General features: G+C 37.9%; 1 protein-coding gene across 23 annotated transcripts in view; it reads right to left on the bottom strand.

Moving 5' to 3' along the window:
• Positions 1–24,457, bottom strand: part of mecom (MDS1 and EVI1 complex locus) — a 178,486-nt gene that overhangs the window by 106,514 nt on the left and 47,515 nt on the right. For all 23 annotated transcript variants that reach the window (XM_077207929.1, XM_077207916.1, XM_077207933.1 and 20 more), the window contains exon 2: positions 1,300–1,652. In XM_077207929.1, the coding sequence (XP_077064044.1) occupies positions 1,300–1,652 (353 nt within the window). The remainder of the gene's footprint in view (positions 1–1,299; positions 1,653–24,457) is intronic.

The raw sequence follows: 24,457 nt of genomic DNA, 5'->3' as shown, positions 1-24,457 counted from the left end.
AGTCAAAGTTAACCATAATTACATATGCCAACCAAACTTAAACCATAATACCATGTCCTGACAAAAACGCCTCTAAAAAACAACCTAGAACTGATTATTAACGTTTAAATCATGGCCATACGAACAGGACCAAAATCTGACCCGTGCAGACCTGAATTAATTATAAATAAACATATCATAAAAGCTGAACACATATAATTTAAAGGGCACAAAAGTGTGTACAAGCAGCTCTGCTTAAGCGGTGTTCAAACTACCGCTTACAAATTCTGCAAGGTGTGTTTACAGAAAGATAATATCAATATCATGAACCTCTGCTTTAATACTGAATGGTCGTTCTTCAAGAATGAGGGTTAGTTTCTTTATCAGAGCAGGACAAGTTTATTTAAATGTTCAATTAGCCTGATACTCCTCCTGCGACCTCTCCAGCCAGGCGAAATTAGCCTAAAATGACCCTGACTAAGACCACACTCGACCTCTGGCCTTGTCCTGTGACCTGGTTTCGACTGGGAGAGTAGACTGACTGATATCTGACAGACAGGGCAGTCGCGAGGAGGGGCGGTCTTTAACCTGGCTAAAAAGAAGGATTTATGAGCCTCTGGCTTAAATTGAGTTTGGGAAGTCTAACTCCTCCCAGTGTGATGACATCACAGAAGGAGAATTGACCACTATAATCCATCAGTGAGGTCAGAGCTCTAAAAAATACTAAAGCAATACATTCCGACAATTGTCCGACTAAAACTTTACTCTAGTTAAAAATGACAACATTTTACAAATTCAATTTATTTTAATTTCTACTTCCTTGCATTCAAATTCAACTTGCAATTCTGTTTTCTTCCTCAATCCAATTTCTGGAACCAAGCCGCAATGTCTCAAATCACTCCAGAATGGCACACAACCCTGGTTTGCTGTGACCGAATAAGCATGTGAAATCTTCTGTACATATTTCCAGACTTAAGTGGCATTAAAAAGACTTTCAAGGACATTTATATTATGTAATTGGCATAACATTGACCAATAGCCTGTCTAGTAATTGTGACTAATGGGATTACAGCAATGCTAACTGAGGTTAGTGTAAGATCACAGAGCTGAGTAGAGGTTTTCCCCATAAAACATGCGGGCCAGGGTTAATCACACTGCCTCGCTCCTGATGACAGTAAAACCCTAAGTCATAACAGGAGCCTATGAGCCTATGTTATCTGCACACTTCGTCTCCAACTGTGTAAGGATTTTCATACCTGAAAAGGGCTGTAATCAGACTACTGTAGAGAAACACATCTCAAATGTAATGTTTGATCCTACCTCCCATGCCTGGGTAGCATTTTCTGGGCTGTGTCTTGAAGTTCCCTCGTAGGGTCCAAGACGTTCTCCCACCTCCAGTCTCCTCCGGCTCCAGACACCCAGGTTTCCTCTGGTAATAGCCGACTCGCGGACCTCAAAGTCTGGGGGCACCGATTCGACCCCATCCCCGGCCAGGTACATTGAAGTGTGGAACGACGGGTGGAAGGGGGAGGGGGCGACTGGGGAGGCCGCATCACCTGATAGGCCAGGGGAAGGAAGGTCACTAGCAGTGGCCAATGGGAGTGGATCTCCATCAGATACTCCAAGTTCTTCCAGGTCATCAGAGGCAAATAGAGAAAAGTCCTCTCCATCTCCTAAACGAGAATAGACAGAAATATTTCACTTCATGAGACTTTAGCAGTTATTTAAATGTAGAATTTCTGCGCCTCTAGTGGCACCAAAAATAATGTTAGTTTAAGCGGCCTATAAAGCACTGACTAAACCAATGGAAAACGGGGAAACCATTTATTTTAGCAATTCTGTTTGGTGCCTCTAGTGGCAAACAAACTGCATTACAACTTTAACTTTGAGACCTTATGCTTATAAATCCCACTGGGTTTATCATTCGAATGTTATTAAAGAACATTAAGATGAATGTATTCTTACATTTCAACAGCAGACAATAGCGTTCAACTGTCAAGTTTAAATTACATACATTTTCTTATGTTGTTAACAATTCATTGAAAATGAAAATATTAGACAACATTCCATTATCGATTAGTCAAATCTGAGTGATGTCAATTTATAGATGTGAGATAGGCTTACACTTTTCTATGAACAATACGCATATGGGGAAAAAAATAGTTGAGGTCACAGATTGTGCAGCTTTGGGAATAGTGTATGACTCAAGTTGTTCAAAACACAACAACGTTTTGCATTAAGCGCTCTACAATCTTATAAGCATATTGTGTAGCTTTACACAAAGAGAGCACAATATTGTGCCTAAAATATTTATTTTGCAAAATAGCTGTTGTTGGACATTAACTTAAGGTTTAAAATTCTTTAAAAAAAGAAAAGAAAATAAGAGCAGTAACTGCAAAGGGATTGTAAATCAAGTTTATTTATATGCGTTATATACTGTACAGTAATATACAGGAAAACAACATCAGTTCCACAAAATTCTTCATTTAATAAGTATTTTTCCCATTTCTTTCTTTGTAGGATTTCAAAAAATTATAACAGGTAGCCTAGACGTAAACGAAGAAAACAAAACAAATTGAAGGCCACTGAAATAGTCTATTAACTTAGCAAAAGATACATATTCAACACTAAGACTAATTATAAAAGGCCAACAGCAATATAATGCGTTTTCAAGCACTGTACCAGTACACTTTCCGCACTATTCAAAAGTTAAGTACTTATTATTTGTTTTTGAAAACCCATACTTTCAGACCACAACCAGCCCATGTATGCGACCTCTCCAGATACGAGTAAATATACATAGAACCATAAAAAAATATTTGACCGCTAGAGCTGTTAAACAAACACAGGGAAGGGGAAAGTGGTTTGAGTCTGTGATAACAGTTAATCCAGACTGGATAAGGTGTCTGGGGTGATAATCATCTTCACTGCCTCACTGGTTACGCCCCGTCATCCTCCTCCTGGGGCCTGCTTTGGATTGTTTGGATACAAGGGAAGGGGGGGATCTCCAGTGGGAAGAGCTGGCCGATCCGTGGAATCACTGTGCAGCCCCAAACACTTTTATGCTTCCTTTTTCCCAATTTTTCCATCTACCCAGTGAAGAGGATTCAGTGTGAAAACAGCGGATGCTGTAGATGTTTAGTTTAATTATGAGCTGAATACAGGGAGGATGTTGTCTGGTGACCTGTGACCTCTCGCTCAACTCGGAGAGGAAAACCAGCGCGTGGCTGATGAGGGAAGTGCTCATATTGTCTGTCCTTAAATACCATCCCTCCTGGGTCTCAAGTATATTATACTGTATACCAGGGTTTCCCAAAGCGGTTAGTGAAGTAAAAGCAGAGGGTTTGTGAGTTGATGAAAAGCTAATACTTCATAAAATGTAACATTAAAGTAAATAAAGGGGGCTGCTCAATGAATAGAAAAAAAATGAAATAGCAATATAACAAAGGCAGAAGAATATAAAGTTGCGCTGCATGTTTCAGAGGAAAGAGCGACACTGAGATCATTTACACATGTACAGTAAAAACTTCATCTCTGCAAGCACTGTGAGTTTAAAATGCATTTTGGGAACACTTTTATGGACAGAAGTTTACAGCATTTCACCATTATTCAAATATATTCACCTGTTAAGAGCCATGGCCAAAAGCATTGGCAGTGACATAAATTTAGTATTTCACAAATTTTGCTACTTCAGTAAAAAAACAATGATAACCATTTCATAAGTTTTAAAGGCTTTTATTGGCAAAACATTCAGTATGTATTCAATATATGCAAAGAGTCGATATTTACAGTGTTAAACCTCTGCAGTTCACTCTGGCATGCTGGATATCAGCTTCACATAACCAAACCCTGACTGATGGCGATCCGTTGTTCCCTTATTAGTGCTCAGAGTTTATCAAAATTCGTGGACTTCTGGTTGTCCACTCGCATTTTAAGGATTGACCACAGGTTCTCTATGGCATTGAGATCTGAGGAGTTGCCTCAGCCACGGATCTCTGAGCCACTTCATTATTCACTCCTGCCTTGTGACATGGTTAATGCTGGAAAATGCACTGTCAGGCTGAACGGCTCTAAGAAAGGTAAGTAACGGTTCCAGTTATATTTGCACTTGAGCTTGGTCTGGCACGGCACGATTACAAAGTGTTCTCAGTCTGTATTTCTCATCACGGTTGGCTAACCGTGCTAAACTGTGCTTGTAGAATGAGTCTAGTGGCGTCACAACTCAGGATTGGTCACTTGTCTGTTGCCTTGCAAGCAGTCTCTCTGTAGCTCTGTAGCTGAATTGTGTTCACATTACATTGTTTGGGTCCGAACCGTGGTGCGTTTGCATCGTGAAACAGCAGCTGTTAACCCTTGTTGCTTGGTCAGGATGATGCAGGAGGTGGCGGAAAAATGCATAGTGTAGTTCAACTCAATTTTACATTCGTGTTTTTGAATCTTTGGTTTTCATTTCAAATGGAACTTGCGTCTTTTTGCTGCGAATATACTGCAAATGTTCAAAAGAATGCAGGTGTCCATTTCTACTGAAGGTGAGCAGAAATGAGATGAGAGGAAAGTGAGTGAGAACACACAGACTTATCGAAATCATACGTCATCAATAGAGGTTCACTTGCGCAATTTAGTACGACTGCATTCATATCAGCAGTGAACTGTACCAGAGATCACATGAACCGAACTCCAGACCACCCTTTTTATGAGGACTCACCAGAGTACGGAAAACAACGTTCACATCATCCAAACAAACCAAACTCTGATGTCAATTTAACCCAGATGTGCACCAAAAGTGCTAGTGTGAAAGCACCCTTAAATATCCTCACAAGCCCAACACACAGCAACCAATGGCGTGAGTTTGGGGCGGGACTATCTTTATAGTCCATCCAACAGGAGACGAGTAGAGTTGGGAAACCTGTTTGAAAATAATCAATTCTTCAGCTTCAAAAAACACTTTTCTCTTATTGAAGCCCTGGTGCAGTGGTAGCACAAGGACTGTTAACATGGTGATGAGGGTTTGAGCTCTGACATAAAACATGCTTTTACTTAAACTTCTTGAGACAAAACCTTTTCGGCAAATGCGTTTAAATAAGAGTTTGCTAACATAGTTCAACAGGCGATATCACTAACACACTGCGACCTGAGAGGCAGCAGCAAAAAGCTAACACACGGAGCTAACATGCTCTACCTAATGTGCCGTTGCTAACACGCTTGGAGCTAACCTGCTGTGCATAAGTCACGGAGGGGCTAACATACTGTGGCTAGCACGCTGTGGCTAACGTGTTGTGACAGGTAGTGGTGAGTGCTAATGAGGGCTGGGCCGGAGCTCCTGCACATCTTTCTGTCTCCTAACATTCCTATCACTCAATGGGGCTCTACGCTTCACGGTGCCTTCAGAGTCACGGCCATTCTGCTCACCACGCCACATTAATGAGCATCTCCGACTCTTCTTTTCACTAAGGCTGAGTTAGAATTTACACTAATAATGTGATTGGAAGGAATTGAAAGATAATAAATAAAGACTAGAGTTAAAAATATTAAAGATGACAGCTCGGGTCCAGATTATCCGACAAATGATGATTGATAAATATAAAATAAACACTCACGTTAGAAAATCTCCATAACAATGTACACCAACAAAGTGTAACAAACTTTTTCATGTTATCACGCCTACAACTGAAGCTCATTGGAACAAAATCACTCTCCTCATGCATATTAAACATGAAGGAAATTTTGATTAAGGAAGAATTATTACAGTATACACTATACCGGTCAAAGGTTTAGGGTCGGTAACATTATTTTTATGTTTTTGAAAGAAGTCTGTTAAGTCTCTCACCAAGGCTGCACTCATTTGATCTAAATACAGTAAAAAAGTTTTCTAGTTTAATATGTTGTAAAATGTAATTTATTCCTGCGATGTCAAAGCTGAATATTCAGGTTTCAGTGTCACATGTGCTGCTCAATATTTGTGGATTTTTTTCAGGATTATTTAATGAATAGAAAGTTCAAAAGAACAGCATTTCATTGAGATAAAAATCGTTAGTAACATTACAAAAGTCTTTACTGTCACTTTTGATCAATTTAATGAATTCTCCCTGAATAAAAGTATTAATTGTTAAAAAAAAGATCTTACCCCAAACTTTTGAAGGGTACTTTATTTCGAAAAAAGATTATAAAAACAAACTTGTTTCTTCTGGATAACCTGCACCAATAATTCATGCACAATAAGTCCGGGAACGAGCATTATGAGAGTAAATGGATCCATTTTGAAACCTCTTTGACTTTAACAGTCATATTTCAGTTGGGGAGATGGCAGATTAGGATGGATTTTTTTCAATGTGGTTTATAGAAGGAAGAAATCTGACAGTTTAAAGATTTGCTACAATCATTAACACTTAACCCTTCCTTCTGTTCCTATGATTCATGGCAAAGACAAGAAGTGAATGCTAAAGTAAGATGCTTGGGTGACGTTTGAATGCAAGAAAACCTTTCACGCAGGTTGTCATGGTAATAATATCATCAAGGTATTAAAATAACAAATAGACAAGAGTGGTCTAGACACTGTCTAAATTCATATTCCTTCACAATGATACAAACATAGGTATCTCCAGCTTTCTACAGATATTACTCCTGACTCTGAGTCTTTCCAGATGTCGTCTTGTGCCATTACAATATTTGACTTTGTGGCGTTGCACACACGCACAGAGGGAAACGCATCTGCATGCTTTAAAATGACAGCTGAGGACCTGGTTAAGGCCTGTGGATTCGCTGAGCACGAGAGGCCATAATGATCATCCTAGCCGTGCCATTTAAAATTGCCCCTGCCCACAGAGAGAGTGAAAGCTTGTTGGCCGCAGTCTTCAAACCCTGAGCTTTTAAAGGTAACTCAATCCCTGCTCTGCCATCCCTCCCTTCCTGCGGCTCCAACTGATCGGCTTCATCCTGCCTGTTAAAGAAACGAGGGGAAAAACACTACGGTGAAGGACACTCCAAAGCAGTACGGGGGATTTCTTTTTGGTCTATAAACATATATATTCCTGAAAGGTAAACGTCCCTCAAGAAAAATACACTGACGTGAAGTGCAGAATGAGGTCTGTTTCTTAAAAACGGCCGTGGTTTATGTATTAGATTGCAGATAAAGAATATGGTTTGGCATGAGTTAGAGGTGAGGTTTTTGCAGAACTTCCCTCTCGTTTTATTTGCTTGGCATTAATTGATTCGATTAGGATAAGAACATTTATCAACCACGAACGGTGCGCGTGCGTAAATCAGAATCTTGTGTAAAGCCCGTGAGAAACCCAGGATTTCCTGTAATCTTGATCTGTGGATCCTTCTAAACAAAAGTACCACACCTTCAATTGAGCAGATAACATCAGTATGGACACAAACTAGCAATTATGATGTCAGTGAGATAAATGGATATTATTGTTCTGGGAAAAGTCACCTATAGAACATCCCTGATTAGAATGGGACATTCTAGAACAGAAAGAACAGTGACACGACCTATAAATGTCTCAGCGATGATGTCACTTATACCCAACAATCACAATCGGCAAATGCGAAAGAATAGGAGCATTTCCTGTCATTTAATACAGAACATAACTCATCACTTCCTGTTCCACCCTTAAAGTGGCATTTAAAGCATTGGTGAACAAGCATTTGTGTGTGTATAAAGACTTTCATTGGTAATGCTTATTTTTCCCTACTATGACATACGTTTTAGAACAATATGGATTGAGCGATAGAAACAGATAGAAGAGACAAGAGATTGATGACATGGCAACCACTGGTTGAAGGATGTAGATTACATACATAAACATCAGCGTAACACACTTACAAATCAATCCTCTTAAACTTTTCATTAGTGTAGCGTGTTTAATTCATACACCAGCTGTGTGAGAAGCAGGGATGATATCGAGCAACAGACTTCATACAGTGTGATATGAAACCAGATGTATTTACCAACAACACACACACACGTGCATGTGAGGTGAAAACACATCTTACATCGCACTCAAGATATACATTTTATCAGTTGCATTTCTAAGGGATCAAACCCACGACATTGGCGTTGTAGGCACCATGCTCTCCTTAAACCTGGATTTTTAGGGGAATTTAGGAAATTTGAAAAAAAGAAGTATAAAATTCTAATATGATCTAATATTATCTATAACTCTAATAATATATTTTAATTCAAAATAAAAATAAGTAAAATTATAAATAATTATTTAATTGTAATAATTATATAATTGTGAAAATGAATTGTAATTTTACTTGCATTTGTAGAACTTAGGAAATTTGAAAAAAGTTATAAATCAAAAAAATAAGTAATATTATGAATAGGTTTATTAAAACTAATATATTTTATTATTAAATATTTATTATTTTTATTACTATTTTGGTCACACTTTAGTTTAGGGTCCAATTCTCACTATAAACGATCTATTAACTACGATTTTCCTCAATAAACTTCTAATTATTGCTTATTAATAGTTACTAAATTAGTTGTTAAATTTAGGTATTGGGTAGGATTAAGAGATGTAGATTATGGTAGTGCACAAAAAAGTATTCTCGTCGCTTGATAAATTTAAGATTGAGTCACTGTAGTCACTTGGACTATTTTAACGATATCTTTAATAACTTCTCGGGGAACAAGTGTCAATCCCTTAAGAAACCTATGGAGGAGTGATCCAGCTCTCAGATTTCATCAAAAATATCTTAATTCCTGTTCCGAAGATGAACGAAGGTCTTACGGGGTTGGAACAACATGAGGGTGAGTAAATACTGACAGAATTTTCATTTTTGGGTGAACTATCCCTTTAAGGAATGCAGGATGCAGAATAAGGCATTAATATGTGCTTTATAAGTACTAATAAACAGCCAATATCCATGAAATAAGCAACTAGTTAATAATGAGAATAGGACGCTAAACTGAAGTGCTACCAATCTTTTTTTATGTTACGGTTAAGCGCGAATAAAGCAAAATTGGTGACAATAAACTTGTGATCTCTTTTCTACAAAAGATTAGATATAGTTGCATCCACTGAAGCTCAAGACGCTCTTTGGATCATTCTCAAATCACGCTGGAGAACATGATCATCAGGGTTTATAGGAGTCCATAGCTTGAGTGCTGATGTCATTACAAAAGGAGCATGTTCTAAATACTAAAATTCCTGTCAATATTTTAATTCAACTTTTTATTAAAATTATCATGCTGATAAAATCATTTTTAATTAAAAAAAATATATCAATAAGAGAAAATGCATGTTTGAATCATATCTAAATTCTAAATGGAATACTAATTCCAAGTGTATTATGAAGTATAATGTATCGCTTATGGGACGCAAGTCAGTTCATTACTTATAATTTTGTGAGTAAACATCAGTGGCTGTGTGTGAATGTGTGCGAGTGTGTGTAGTGTTCACCTCTGCTCCAGGGTTCTGCTGTGCTCATACATCACGCGATTACTGTGGGCGGCACGGGACCCCGCGTCATTACCACCAGCATTAGAGATGATAGAACCAGCCATTAATCACCATGACAACACGCCCTAATGGAGAGGTGACCCAGTCAACGCCCGCGGACGCCGGGACACACGCACCTATAGGACGAAAGCGAATCGCACACACACGCGCACCCTGCAGCGCTGTACTCTGTAAATATAGAAACAAGGCGTTCTTGAGGGCCGCGCTGAGATCAGTCTTTAAACGCCATGATTGAGAGGGCAGATTAAGATAGAAAAGATTGAAAAAAGGCTCAAACCTTTTCCTTGACTCTTTCTCTTTTGTTTACTCTCTCGCGATTTGCCTGCACACCTGCTCCTTCACGCTTAACGTTTTTGACAACTCACCCCTTTGGTTTGAAACGCCACAAAGCAACACGCAGCAACATTTCCTACTTTTGGCAACTGGAGCACAACCAAATAAACGTCTCCCGCCTGCCGCCGTTCACCTGAAGAGAGAGACATCCGTCAGCATTCCCATTCCTCTACCTCCTGCGGCGGGATGGACGGAGTATCCTCCACATTCTCTCCGCTCCGGGCCACTACTGAAAGCTAGAAGAGACGTTTTTACCAGCTCCAGGATTTATCACTTCATTGAGAGACAGCCAGAGGGCTGAGAGAAGAGAAACCCGGCCTGATAAGCAACAAAACAATTCAATGGCTGTTACAAGTGCACTGGGCCCGTTTCCCAGCTGAAGATTATCCAGCCAAGACTACGGCTAACATTCATTTTCTATGGTGTATCAATATCAACTTCATTTTGTTCAACACCAGACCTAATCTCTTTGTCGACATCTTAAAAAAAACAGCCACATTAAATGCACAGAAAATATTCAAGCATCTGTTTTCCATGTATAAAATGTATTCCTTTATAAAGATTTTGGGTTTCACTTTATATTAAGTGGCGTTAAGTACTATGTACTTACATCTAAAAATAAGTACAATGTACTTATTGTGTTCAGGTTGTATTGTAAAACACATTGCTGCTATTGAGGTGTAAGGTTAGGGACAGGTGTGGTGGTATGGGAAGGTTTAAAGGGTGGGTTAAGGTGTAAAGGTCAACTGTGTAATTACAAATGTAATTACATATATTAATTACAGCTGTAATTACATGCCGGTACAATGTAAAAACATGTATGTACAAAATAAGTTCATTGTACCAAATTATTAATTTCAATATTAGTACACTTAATATAAAGTGGGACCAGATTCTTTATTTTATATTTTTTATAATAAAAATACAAATCTACTTTTAAACATGTTAAAAAACATTTTTTTTAAATGTATTAAAATTGTATACTTTTTCATTTAATAATCTATTGATTTAATAAATGAAATCATTTGAATAATTTAATAATTACTATTATTAAATGATCTAAATTAAAATAATAATTAATATTGTTACATACCAAATTCATATTGTTTGGTTTTAAATACAATTTTTTTATTAAATTTAATCACTTAATTATTTTAATGACATTTTAAAAAAATGTATAACATTAAAAGTAAAATTTAATATTATTACATATCAAATTCACATTTATATACAGAGATTTTGTATTCAATATTTTTAATTAATGCCTGTTGATGTAACATTTGAATTGTTTTTTTAAATTATTCTAAAAATGTTTTTAAAAGAAGTTAATGGACTTGTGTTACTCACGTTTAACTTATGTTAACAATCCAATGCACAAACAATTTGAACAACTAGTGCCACCACATTTCCAAATATAATTCAAACCGACATTTATGAATCCATTCAAACAGAAAACTCAGACTCAGTCACCACTGAGGACGTATATAATAGCTGGCATACCTGCGATATGTATAAGCATTCAAATTAACTGGCTTAAAAGTTAGTAATGTATTTACTTGCATCCAACTTAGTGTGAACAGCCCTTAACCCTAACACATGCCATCAGATACTGAAAAGCCCTCACAGACATACTTAGGTGTGTGACTAGCATGCCTACAAACAAAATACACAAGAGACATTCCAGCTCAAATCTCCCTTCTGCCCCAAATGAACAAACTCCAGACTCTGTTACCAGCCATTGTGTACGGAATTAAGACTCGGCTTTCTCACTGGCCACTGGAGACCGGCAGGACTAAATGAGTACATTTGTCTTCTCAATGGCCTGGCTGATTGGATGTTTAAAAAGAGTGTGTGTTTGTGTGTGTGTAGAGCAGATGTAAGTCTACTGCCCAGAGGGAAAGAGGAGCAGTCGGCACAATACATAATTAACCCGGACACTCAATTGAATGAGAGCGTCATTGGATCAGGGTGAGAATCCTTAAGATTCAGACAAACATTCCCTGAAACAGTATTAACTCAACAACCGTTCACACAATCCCTCTTCAGCATTCAATCACACGCTGGTTTTCTCGCACATATGAAAAAAACACTTTGGAATGCGCTATGTTTTTCCAGTTTGCAATGCAGACTGCATACTACGTACAGTGTGTGAATATTCCTTATGCATGGAATACGGATGACGTAATGCATTAGACAAAACGTGTAGCATTCCAGCCGAGCCTTGGGTACGGTATCCCATGATGCAATGCACATTAGCCAGACGGCAAAAACATAAGATTTATATAAATTTTGCACAAATTGGATCAACTGTTTATGATAACTGGACACCACTCTCTGAATTAAACAAAGTAGTCAGGTCATGTGCAGCTGGTTACTATTTGAAATATTGGCCATTGCATACTGCTATTGAAAAACAGTGGCATGAAAAATACAATATGAATGGCATAGTGGGCATTAAGTTAGTATTTTATTCCCATTGGGTTGGTTCACAATATAACACAACCATATTATTCTTACTACAGTGTAAATAAATAACATGATCAGTAAATCATGACAACAACTGTTTTTACATTAAATCCTCAAATAAGTTAAGCAACTTTATGTTTTACAAGATTCAACTCACTTTTAAAGTCAGTTTAATACAATTTAAGTTGAGATTACTTATACAGAGAAGTTGATTGCACTTAAAATGTCAAGGTTGTTTTTACATTGAATTTTTACAGTATTCAAATTGTCTTTAGACACAGAATACGCAATTTATCTTATACGTTTACCTAAATGTGGAGTATAAAACCAGATCACACTATTAGATCCTGAATCCCACAATGCAATAGACTTCAACTTGCATATTCAGAGCGAACTGAGCAACTACTTTCAAATGCATAAGCTAGGGTCGTACTTAGAGCGGTGCAACTGGTGCGGAAAGTGATATTTGAAATATTTATTGTGGCATATTGCATACTATGAAAAAATTAGCATGCAATATACAGTATGAACTGCATAGTGGATACCCCCCCCCCCCTCCACACCAAGTGTGGTCCCCACTTCCTCTATGCTTGGGACGGCCCTGACTTTATCAATTACTTGAAAATATTGACCTTCTTCAACACATTATTTTATCAAATATTCCAACATTTTTACAAAAAAAAAATGTGTATTAAAAATGCGCAATTTTTTTTACATCTAAATGCATTTTCTGAATTAAATATGAAACATACTATAAAAAAAACATACTACTGTTAGAAACGTTTAATGTTGCATACTGCAAACTATTTCCCATGCTTAAACAGTGCGTGATGCTGTGAGCAGTGCGTAAGTATTCCATTACGAACATACCCATTCCCACACCGTGACCTGTGCGACTCGCTAAGAGCATCTTAATTAATGAGTGCATTGTTTCGGATCGTCATTGACTCTCGGCTCAGTGTGCATGATGGAACAACACTTCATTAATACACAATGCTGAGCCGACCAATTAACACTGTACAACAAGCCACGCCGTGACTGCCTAAACACACAGATAAACTCTCACACACACATATGCAAACATCACCAGCCATGAGAGGCTCATTATTAATCACGGCTAATGCTAATTAATTAAAAGATCATGTGCACGTGTGTGAGTGTGTGTAAGTGCGGCAGACAGCTGCTTGTGTCCTGGGAGCTCAGAGGGACTTTAACATGTTTCTCACAAGCCTGACAAATGACCTATTAATTATCTAATGTTGTCTGACAACAAGCACTGGATAAAGATGTATGTTTGTGTGAGAAGCTGATAGAGTCGCAGTGAGAGCGAGGGGGAGGTGTGTGTGTGTTTGTGTGTGTGGTTTAGGTATAGGCCTACCCAACGTTATTGGGACAAAATGTCCCCACGAAAATAGCAATATCGGAAATCATTGTCTTTTTTTGGTCCTCATGAGGTAAACAGCTTATAAATCAAACAGAAAACATTTTTTTTTTTATGTAAAAATGCAGAAAATGATGGTTAGGTTTTGGGGTAGGGTTAGTTTAAGGAGATAGAAGATACAGTTTGAACAGTATAAAAACCAGTACGGCTATGGAAAGTCCCCATAAAACATGAAAACCCTACGTGTGTGTGTGTGTGTGTGTGTGTGTTATTCAACCAGACGTAACTATTAAAACACAAAAGACACACATAAACTTTTAAAATTCACACTGTTGACTTAAAAAATTGATTTCAAATGTTGATATGATTTAATTCTGTGGGAAAGGAAAACATTTGGTGCTTGAGGATAATTTTGTCATTTGAAGGATGTTGGATATTTAGAGAAAAGATTTTAGGTCTTATTATATCATGGCTGGCAAGATGTAGAACCTGTAAAAAACTTAAATCTTTATACATATGCATAAACACTGCGTTTGCTAATAAAATAAATGAAAAAAAAAAACTTTTGTTTTTGTGCCTTGTCTTCCAGTAAAAACTACATAAACATCCATAAAACAAGATATATTTATATTACATTTTCAGACTAGATCTTGAATTAATCTTGTTTAATAACATTTCTCATTTTAAGCACTTTTGTTTCTCAGCTTCTTACACAATTTTGTTTAAAATGTTCTGTTTAAAACAATAAAAAAGTTCCAAAACGGGGAACAATAAAAACAAAAAGCAACTTAAATTTTGATATTCAGAAAAAAAAAATCGAAATACAATAAACAAATTGTAAATACATTTATAGGGTTACGTATGTTTAGATATTTGCATTGAGAAATAAAACAAAAAACACTGATTTCCAATTTTTTTGGGGGAATGTATGCATGCACACACACACACACACACACACACACACACACACACACACACACACACACACACACACACACACACACACACACACACACACAAGGGTTAATGTGCGGAATCTTAAACCACAATCAATAGCATTGACGGAGCAGCACGACTGCACGCATATCAACTAGAGCACTTTATATCATTAAGAGTCCCAAACCACAGACAGCCAACATATGCTTGCTCTCCCTCTCTCTCTCTCTCTCTCTCTCTCTCTCTCTCTCTCCCCGCCAGATGAGTTTTTATGAGGGCTGGACTGTTTCATTTGATTTAATGAGTCACAATCCCAGTCGACTGCTTATTCAGACCTGCCACAACTCACAGAACACACACACTAACAACCCACAGAAATACACAAACACACAGACAGAAAAGCTTAAAAACAAAATGTTCACAATGATAAGAAGAGAGAACACATTTAAATCAATCAGGGGGCATTCAAAATGTAAATGGACAGAGAAAAATAAATCCTTGATTTAATCCAGCAGAGTTTGTCTACTCACTGACTGTCACACAGCCTAAGCGTTTGAGTTGTATGTATCTCACCCTATCTGTGCGTGTCTGTCAGCTGCCACACACACTTACCATTTGATCTGTTTTCAGTTTGTTGTGCTGTGTCCTGTCTCACCTGTGTATCTGTTAAGCCAGCCTGTGCTTTGATGAATCACAGCGATACAGTCTTAGACACACACATACACAAACCATTAAGCACTGTCATGACGTGACAAAGACAAAAATTCCGGTAGTTATTCTTTAATCATTGTGGTAAGGTGAGAAAAGCACAGGCAGGTATAGGACAGACACACACACACACACACACACGCACACTGTGGCCCGACGCCATCCGGCCATATCCTGATTACACGGCACAGTTGTCCACATTTGAGAAATTGATCCTGTGATGGAGTGCGCGTTGCAAGGGTGACGGCCATCGCCGGGGAGACATATTTCCAGCATCGGTGCTGCCAGCCCCGGGGCCTCACGGGGGCCCCTGCGGGGCGTCTACCCGGCTGCCCGATCATAAAGCCAAATGATAGCATATGTGCTTTGTTTAATTTTGATGTCCCAGTAATGTATTACACAATTAGAATGATTTGACAATTTCCATTACGCTTGATAAAATATTTATGGAGTGAGGTGGATGATAAGTCTTATCAAAGAGCCATCGCTCGCACGCGGCTGACACGCCACATCCATCAGCATCAGCAGTCAGGGCCGCTAGCGTTAGCCTATTAGCTTTTATTCACCCCACAGGAACAGGGTCGCCGACGGCTAAGGTGAGGAGGGGGTGGCCGAGCGTTTCATCTCTCTCTCTCTCTATCTTTTGGACTCTGTCGCTCACCTCTGTCTTTCATTTCTCCTCATCTCTCTGCCGTTTCACGCCCTTGCTCTTTCTCTCCGTTCGTTCGCGCTCGCTCTTCCTCCATCAATCTCAGTGTAGAAGTGCGGGCTGCCAAATTGGGCTCATCAGTCTCAATGCTGGATGCAGATGGGTTTGATTCAGCGCAGGAAGGTCCCCATTCTCTCACACACACACACACACACACACACACACACACACACACACACACACACACACACACACACACACACACACACACACACACACACACACACACACACACACACACACACACACACACAAACGCGACCCTCTCTTAGCACCCTAACTCCATTTACTTCCATATCTGCCCCCATAAATGCCCTTTTCTACTCCCTCTATCAATATGACGGTAATCCACTCCACCACCATCTAATGGCCAAACTGCCTTTATGAGCACCACAGTGACCCCCCACCCCAAAACTCAACACGATGTTGGTAAAGTTATGAAACTAACTGTTTAATCTAGGGATGCACGATATATCAGCCACAATATCGGTATCGGCCGATATGTTCATTTATAATGTTATCAGTCCGATGAGAAGATTTGGCCGATATCTTATCGCCAATAAATAATGGATTATTTCCTTTAGCTGAGATGCTTCAGATGCAAACTGTTTGTAATGATGGTTTTGAATTGCTTGAAATATGATTTGAATTTAGTTTTTGGTACGGAAAGTTGACCATAGGAGTTACTTACACTGTTTCAAAATATGCTAATGTACTTTTTACTTTTTTATTTATGTTAAAGTGCTTGGGACATGTATTTTAATGGTGAGACATTTGCTATGTAATCAGTTTTGTAATCAATCAAATTTGGATTTAGATTTATAGGCCAATATATCATTATCGGCTTTTAAATACAAATATTGATCGGTTATCGATATTGGCTAAAATTTTCATATTTGTGGATCCCTAGTTAAATCAATATAATATTTTGTATTAAAAAGTTTTTTTCTAGTTGAGGGTCCATTTTGATATACATTTACGTTTATGCATTTGGCAAACGTTTTTCATTCTAAATGACTTTTTTTGTTGGTATACATTTTTTTAACAGTTGTTGCATTCCTTACAATCTTCATTAGTTCACCCAAAAATGAATCTGGTCATCATTTACTCACCCTCATGTTGTTCCAAATCTGATTAAAATTCAATCAAATATAAATCAAATTAAAATATTTTGAAAAAATACAATGTAAGTCAATGAGGTCCAAAGCTGTTTTGACTTGGATCAAAACAGTTTTCAACATTCTTCACAAATATATATATATTTTTGCTTTTCACAGAAGAAAGAAAATCATACAAGTTTAGAATGGCATAAAGGTGAGTAAATCATGACTATTTTTATTTATTATATGATATATGGTTGATAATTAAGAAAAGTATTGAGGATCATTTTTGATTTCATGTTGATTTTTGAAGTGTTACCTGTAGTGGAAGAGCCTCTTCTTAATATTATTAACTCGTCTTTATTTTTAGGTCATGTTCCAAAAATATTCAAGCTGGCAGTTATAAAACCTCTCATTAAGAAACCGCAATTAGATCCAAATAACTTGACCCATCTCAAATCTTCCATTTATGTCTAAAATACTAGAAAAAATTGTGTCCGCTCAATTGTGCTCTTTCTTGCAAGAAAATGATATCTATGAAAAATTCCAGTCGGGATTCAGACCGCATCATAGCACAGAAACTGCGCTAGTTAAAATTACAAATGATTTAATTTTAGCTTCTGACCAAGGCTGTATCTCAATACTAGTTCTACTCGATCTAAGCGCTGCGTTCGACACTATCGATCATAAAATACTCTTGGATCGACTACAAAACTACACTGGTGTTCAGGGACAGGCATTAAGCTGGTTTAGATCGTACTTATCAGACCGTTACCATTTTGTCTGTTTAAATGGGGAAAAATCAAAGATAACGTCAGTAGACTATGGAGTGCCGCAAGGATCGGTGTTAGGCCCTCTGCTATTCTCAATATATATGCTGCCACTTGGTAATATTATAAGAAAACATGGAATTAATTTCCACTGTTATGCTGATGACACTCAATTATATATCTCATCACGACCAGATGAAAAGACTAACTTATCTAAATTGACAGAGTGTCTAAATGATATAAAATGCTGGATGACGTGTAATTTCCTGCTATTAAATTCAGATAAAACGGAGGTACTACTTATTGGTCCAAAAAACTACCCACAAAATCCCTTACAATACAACTTTAATTTAGAAGGATGTCCTGTTACTTTATCCACTACAGTAAAAGACCTGGGTGTTATACTAGACCGCAACTTGACTTTCGAAAATCATATTTCATATATTACAAGAACAGCCTTTTTCCACCTTAGAAACATTGCTAAGCTACGCAACATGCTATCTGTTTCTGATGCAGAAAAGTTAGTTCATGCATTCATGACCTCGAGACTAGATTACTGTAATGCTTTATTAGCTGGCTGTCCTGCATCCTCAATAAACAAGCTACAGTTAGTGCAAAATGCAGCTGCAAGAGTTCTTACTAGATCAAGAAAATATGATCATATAACACCGATTTTATCATCTCTACACTGGTTACCTATTAAGTTACGTATCAATTACAAAGTATTCCTACTGACCTATAAAGCCCTAAATGGTCTAGCTCCTGTGTATTTAACAGACCTTCTATCGCCATACAATCCATCGCGCTCTTTAAGATCACTAAATTCGAGGCTTCTGGTCATTCCTAGGATATCTAAGTCCACTAAAGGAGGGAGGGCGTTCTCGCATTTAGCTCCTAAACTCTGGAATAGCCTTCCTGATATTGTACGAGACTCAGACTCGCTGTCCCAGTTTAAAACTAGATTAAAGACGCATCTCTTTAACCAAGCATTCACTTAATGCTTAACCTTTGATACTACTGCTGAATCAGTTCGAATGCATTAACATTATGAACATCAGCTATGCTAATTATTTCCCATCTGCCTTTCTGCTGTTATCTCGGGACGCTAGTCCCGTGGTAAATAGCGTTCGTCAGCTCCAGTTTGTATCCAGCCTCTCACGGAGACTTCAGATGCCCCAACGCCTGTGAAGAGACGACTCGACGCCTGTGAAGAGACGACTCAAAGCCGGCGATATGTTATGCCATAAATTAATACTTGATTAACTAACTGTATTTTTCTATGTACATTTCCGAAATGCAATTTCTGTAAAGCTGCTTTGAGACAATGTGTATTGTGAAAAGCGCTATACAAATAAATTTGAATTGAATTGAATTGAATTGATTTTTACATCTAGAAATATTAAAATTGTGTGGCTAAACAAACTTTTTGATTTGTTTTATTACACTTTTAAAAGTCCTTTGCACAAAATGGTGACATGTTCAAGCTTGCGCGCACACACACACACACACACAGACACAGACACAGACAGACACACACACACACACACACACACACACACGGACGGTGAGGGGCCGGCTGCTGGCCGCAGTCTTGTTAATAAGGCTCTAAATGAACAGAATGCATAAAACATGAAGGCGCCCGTAATGAAGTAGTGCTCTGTAATTAGAGACCTTGTGCCAGAAAAATGAAGACAAAATATTTGAGGAGGAATTCTGTCACCTCTGCTCTCCCTTCACACTAATCATACACACACACACACACACACACACACACACACACACACACACACACACACACACACACACACACACACACACACACACACACACACACACACACACACACACACGGGCTTAATACATAGGTTGGGATTTCAACAGCCTTGCCTTCTAATGAGAGCTAATTGAAAAATTACAGGCTATTGACAGACAATGAGCTCTGAGCATATGCTGTGACCGGCTAATATCCCTGCCAATTTATACACATGAAAATTAATAGATGTTCTTGTAGAGGGAAAAAAATGCATGACTGCTTCAGAAACACACGTTTGTTTTTAGATTATGGTGGTGACTTCGCTTTGTTCTTAAATGAAGCGAGTTATAATTACTACACTCTAAACCCATACCAAAAAAATATATTGTTTAGATTTTAATTAAGACACTAAAAAACCATCACATTTTCCACAAAAATATTAAGCAGGACAACTGTATGCAACATTGATAATAATAATATATGTTTCTTGAGCAGCAAACCATCATATTAGAATGATTTCTGAAGGATCATGTGACGCTGAAGAGTGAAGACTAATCAGAGTAATGATGCTGAAAATACAGCTTTGACCAAAGGAATAAATTACATTTTAAAATATATTCAAATAGAAAAACAGATTGTAAAATTGTCATAATATTTCACAATATAACTGTTTTACTGTAATTTTGATCAAATAAATGCAGCCTTGGTGATCATAAAAGACTTCTTTCAAAGACAAATTCTCCAAGTTTTGTAATGCACATTACGTTTCTTTTTATTTAATTTATTTCCTTGGGAATACAAATCGAATACCTTGTCCATTCCCATAACATATTCACGTACGCTAGTCGCCTACATAGTCAAAAGCGTAAGAAAGTTTGATCGCTCGCATTATAATCAACAAAGCGTTTACCACACCGCATTTCCAAAAAAATTTTAAATGCAAACAATGTTGGACATCCAATAAAATAAAAATTGCCTGCCAAAAAAAGAACCTTTCTCATGACAGAAACGTAACGCAAAAGAATCATTACTTTATATAAAAAGTAATCATGTAATATAATTCATTTTTTAAGTAATCCAAACCTGTTTTCAAAAGAAACGCACTCAGAAATCAGGCTTCATCCCCACACACACACACACACACTGAGAAAGACAGCAGAAGAGCGATGAGGTGAGTGTGTGATGCTGTCAGAGAGACAGTTAGAGTGTGGCCGCTGTGACACCTGAGCCGTGGTGACATAATGAAGGGGGAGTGTCTGTCAGAGAGGGTCAACACTGATCACACGGCCCCGGCGAGAGGGATCTCGCACATAATCAAACCCCCCGCATGACAAATGGCCCTGCTCCCTTGACTCTGGCATCTGACACACAGACACATCTCCACGCCGGCTCGCCGAACATCACACGGCCAACGCGTGCGTAATGTGTGTAAGAACACATTTCATTTCTCATTCGCCTCTGCCCTTTGTCTCTGTCCAGGAGATAGAAGGGAATACGCGCGTACACACACACAAACACACACACTGATGCTGTGTACACACTTCATCTTCAATCCGCACTTTTATCCATCTCATCTCAGGGAAAGCACACACACACCCACTCACTCCACAATCAAGGAAGAGGAGTTTTCTCAACAGGGCCATAAAATGGGGACTACTTTCCCAGGGGTCTTTGTGGCAGATCGTTTTGTCTCGCAGATTTAAATGGAAGGTTAATGATGTTTGTGTCCAAATCGCCCATCTTGCCTATGCAGGTCAACGCTAGTGGTATGACAACCAGAGATTGACCACTGGCTAAGAGCGACCTATAAACAAACATAAGAAAACGCTAGCAATCAAATATGTATAGGCTAAATGTATAGCTAAATGACCAATGATTGGCCAACTTAAAGTGATTCTGGCTGATGCGGAAGTACATTGTTTCTTCTGGTCCATTTGTGTCAAATTAAATAATGCAAAACTGAGTTGCTAAAACTATTTTAGAATGTGACCTGCATTGTTTAAACCTTAAACTCTATGAAATAAAGGTTCCAAAAGTTGGTTTTCGCTGAGATGCCATTCTGGGTTCCTCAAAGAAACAAATCAGTTCTTAAAAGAACCATTATTTTACTTAATACTAAGAACAATTTATTAATTTAAAGAACCTCTTTCCACTAAAAAAGACCTTTTGTGCAATGGAAAGGTTCCATGGATGTTAAAGGTTCCTAATGGAACCATAGATGACAATAAAGAACCATAACTTTTAATAGTGTTTGCTGCATTAACTCGCAAAGTCTGAACAGGGTATTCCTCTCAGTCCAACAAATGTTCTTGCAGTATGTTAAAAGAAATTTTCCTCAGTTAGATGTCTTGCAAATAAAATCTCGAAGCATTTCACACATTGCTAGAAGAACATTCAAACTACATTTGAGAGAAGATTTGCATAATGTGAAAATGTAACATTCTGATAACATTTCGCAGAACACTCATTTAACCAAGGAAAATCCAGACATTCTGAATGTTTCTTAGAATGATCAGAAATAATGTTTTTATCACTTAATGAGAAGGTTACCAAAAATGTCAGAAGGGCCATTTACACAAAACAAGTTGTTGCATTTACAAATGTGAGAAACTGGGCAGTGGAGTGAAAAAAGTAAGGTCTAGAGACATGTATTGTATTGTATGTGTCCAAGACAAATTTCCTTCGGGACAATAAACCCAATCTTATCCTATCCTATGTTTTTTAAAAGCTGAACTTTTTTTTAACTTGAGTGTCGCATCCTGGGCGAGACGCTACAAAGACAGGATGTGTGATGTTTACTACATAGTTTGTTAGATGTGGATTCATGACTTCAAACTAAATTGTCAGCTCGCAGTGAGATTTACACATTTAGCTAGTGCTAAACCTTCACTTAAAAGCAAATAAAATACATCACTAAGACAAATTTCCTACATTCCTACGGTTTTACAAAAGTTTGTAGAGACACTGTAAATGATTCTCACTGTTGCTAATTATAGCATACACCTGTAAAAACTAAGCAGCACTGCTAGCATTTAGAGACTCGTTTGTTGACAACTGTACCCCTGCTAAGCTAACAGTAGCATTGTAATTTAACTTCTGCATGCGCCACTTTCTGAAAACCTTTTCTTAAAGTTATTCTCAGGCTATTTTAGCTGTGGACTGGCTTTATCAAACTAACTTGTTTGCTTTGTAATGTTAGCTAAAAAAGGACACATGATTACCATATTATCACAATACGCTTTAACTAAGTACCTGTGTTTTCATTGCAACAGCAGACAGTTGCTATCACTGGCCTGGATTGTTACGTATGTCCATTATCCAGCCCATGGATAAGGAACGCCTGATTTCGGAGTGACTAAAAGCTACACTTTGGTACAGATGGAGTCTGCATCTATTCAAATAGTCAAAAAAAAAAAAAGTAAAACAGGCTAGAACCATTCAAAATAAACAATGGTCGACAAGAACAAGCACGGCGTTATTGTAAGATGAACTTTTACCATCCTAAATTCATTAAAATCCAGTTAAGACCAAATACGTGGGTTAATCACACAACGCTAATGTGTTTGTATTGAAGCACTTTGGAAATATAAACTGATTTGTTTGACCACGGCAGTTCATGTTACAGCTTTATAGCTTTGTCTGCTGTCAAAAATTTCATAATGTCAGGAGTAACAACACCTATGTTTCTAACAGTGGCAGTTTCCTTCGCTTTTTTCTGTGTGTGTGTCTACAGAGGCAAATGAAAAGCCTGAGGGCAGAAAGCTTCATTTAATTAACACTTTAATTAGTGCCTTTTCTCCCTCATTCACTCAATTTCTTTTCTTTTTTTCCTCAGGTTTCCTGCTCTTCCAGCCTCTCGAGAGCAGCTGCTTGGGGTTTTTGTCTACTCTGCTGGACTCATATACAGAAAGGTCAAAGGTTATCAAAACTAGCATTGTTTATATCTCACAATGGGGCAAAAGCAGCAGGATCTAACTGAATCTCCCTCCCTTCACCCTCTTTGTCAGTATGTAGTATGTATACTGTGCACATAGGCTATGTAAAATTGATATATGTACACTTCTGGACAAAAAAGAAAAAAAAGGAAAAAAGGGCCATGCCAAAAATGGCTAAACACTAAGCCTTTAGTTGTCTTAACCACAAATTATTGGTGAGGAAATTATGAAAATTTAAGCAAATGCACTACGTAAAAAGCCATTGCTGTCTCACAAAACCTTCAAAGACAGAATTAAGTTTTTGGCAGGTTATGGAAAGTTGTGTGTGGAGCGATGATTCACAATGAAAAACGAGTTGCAGGGGATTCTCCAGAGCAACGATTCCCTGAAAATCTGCAGAGAATTATAATAATAAATGCATCTCTGCCATAGTGAAGCATGGAGGAAGAGGTGTCGTTGTGTGGGGAGGCTTTTTAGCTGCTGGTATTGGTGAGCTTTGGAGTACAGGACAATAATGCAGAATGGCTTGCTTGCTTCCCATGAAAAGTTGAAATCTAAAGAGGAATGATCAGATGCTATTTTTCATCAAGACAAAGCTCCTGCCCAAATTGCGAAGACAACCATGAAGTGTCTTGAGCACAAGTCCATTAGGCTCATGTTTTGGTCCAAATTTGAACCCTATAGTGAATATTTGGTCTCACATTTAACTCAAATGAACTGGCAGACATTTTTCAACTCCTCATGAAGTGTTTGAAGCCAAGCCATCAACAGTGAGTGGATCACTGACTCTTCTTGTTGGGGAAGGCTATTCCGTGCTAAGATACTTTATCTACATTATTTGTGCTATTCTTGCTAAAATATTTTGCAAAAATAACGAGTAAACAAAAAGAAAAGTAGCGCTGCCAGGAATA

Source organism: Siphateles boraxobius, unplaced genomic scaffold (assembly GCF_051911475.1).
Source record: "Siphateles boraxobius isolate OS27281-9 unplaced genomic scaffold, OSU_SipBor_1 6, whole genome shotgun sequence".
In the NCBI taxonomy this organism is placed as follows: domain Eukaryota; kingdom Metazoa; phylum Chordata; class Actinopteri; order Cypriniformes; family Leuciscidae; genus Siphateles; species Siphateles boraxobius.
This window is presented reverse-complemented; position numbering and strand designations above follow the sequence as displayed.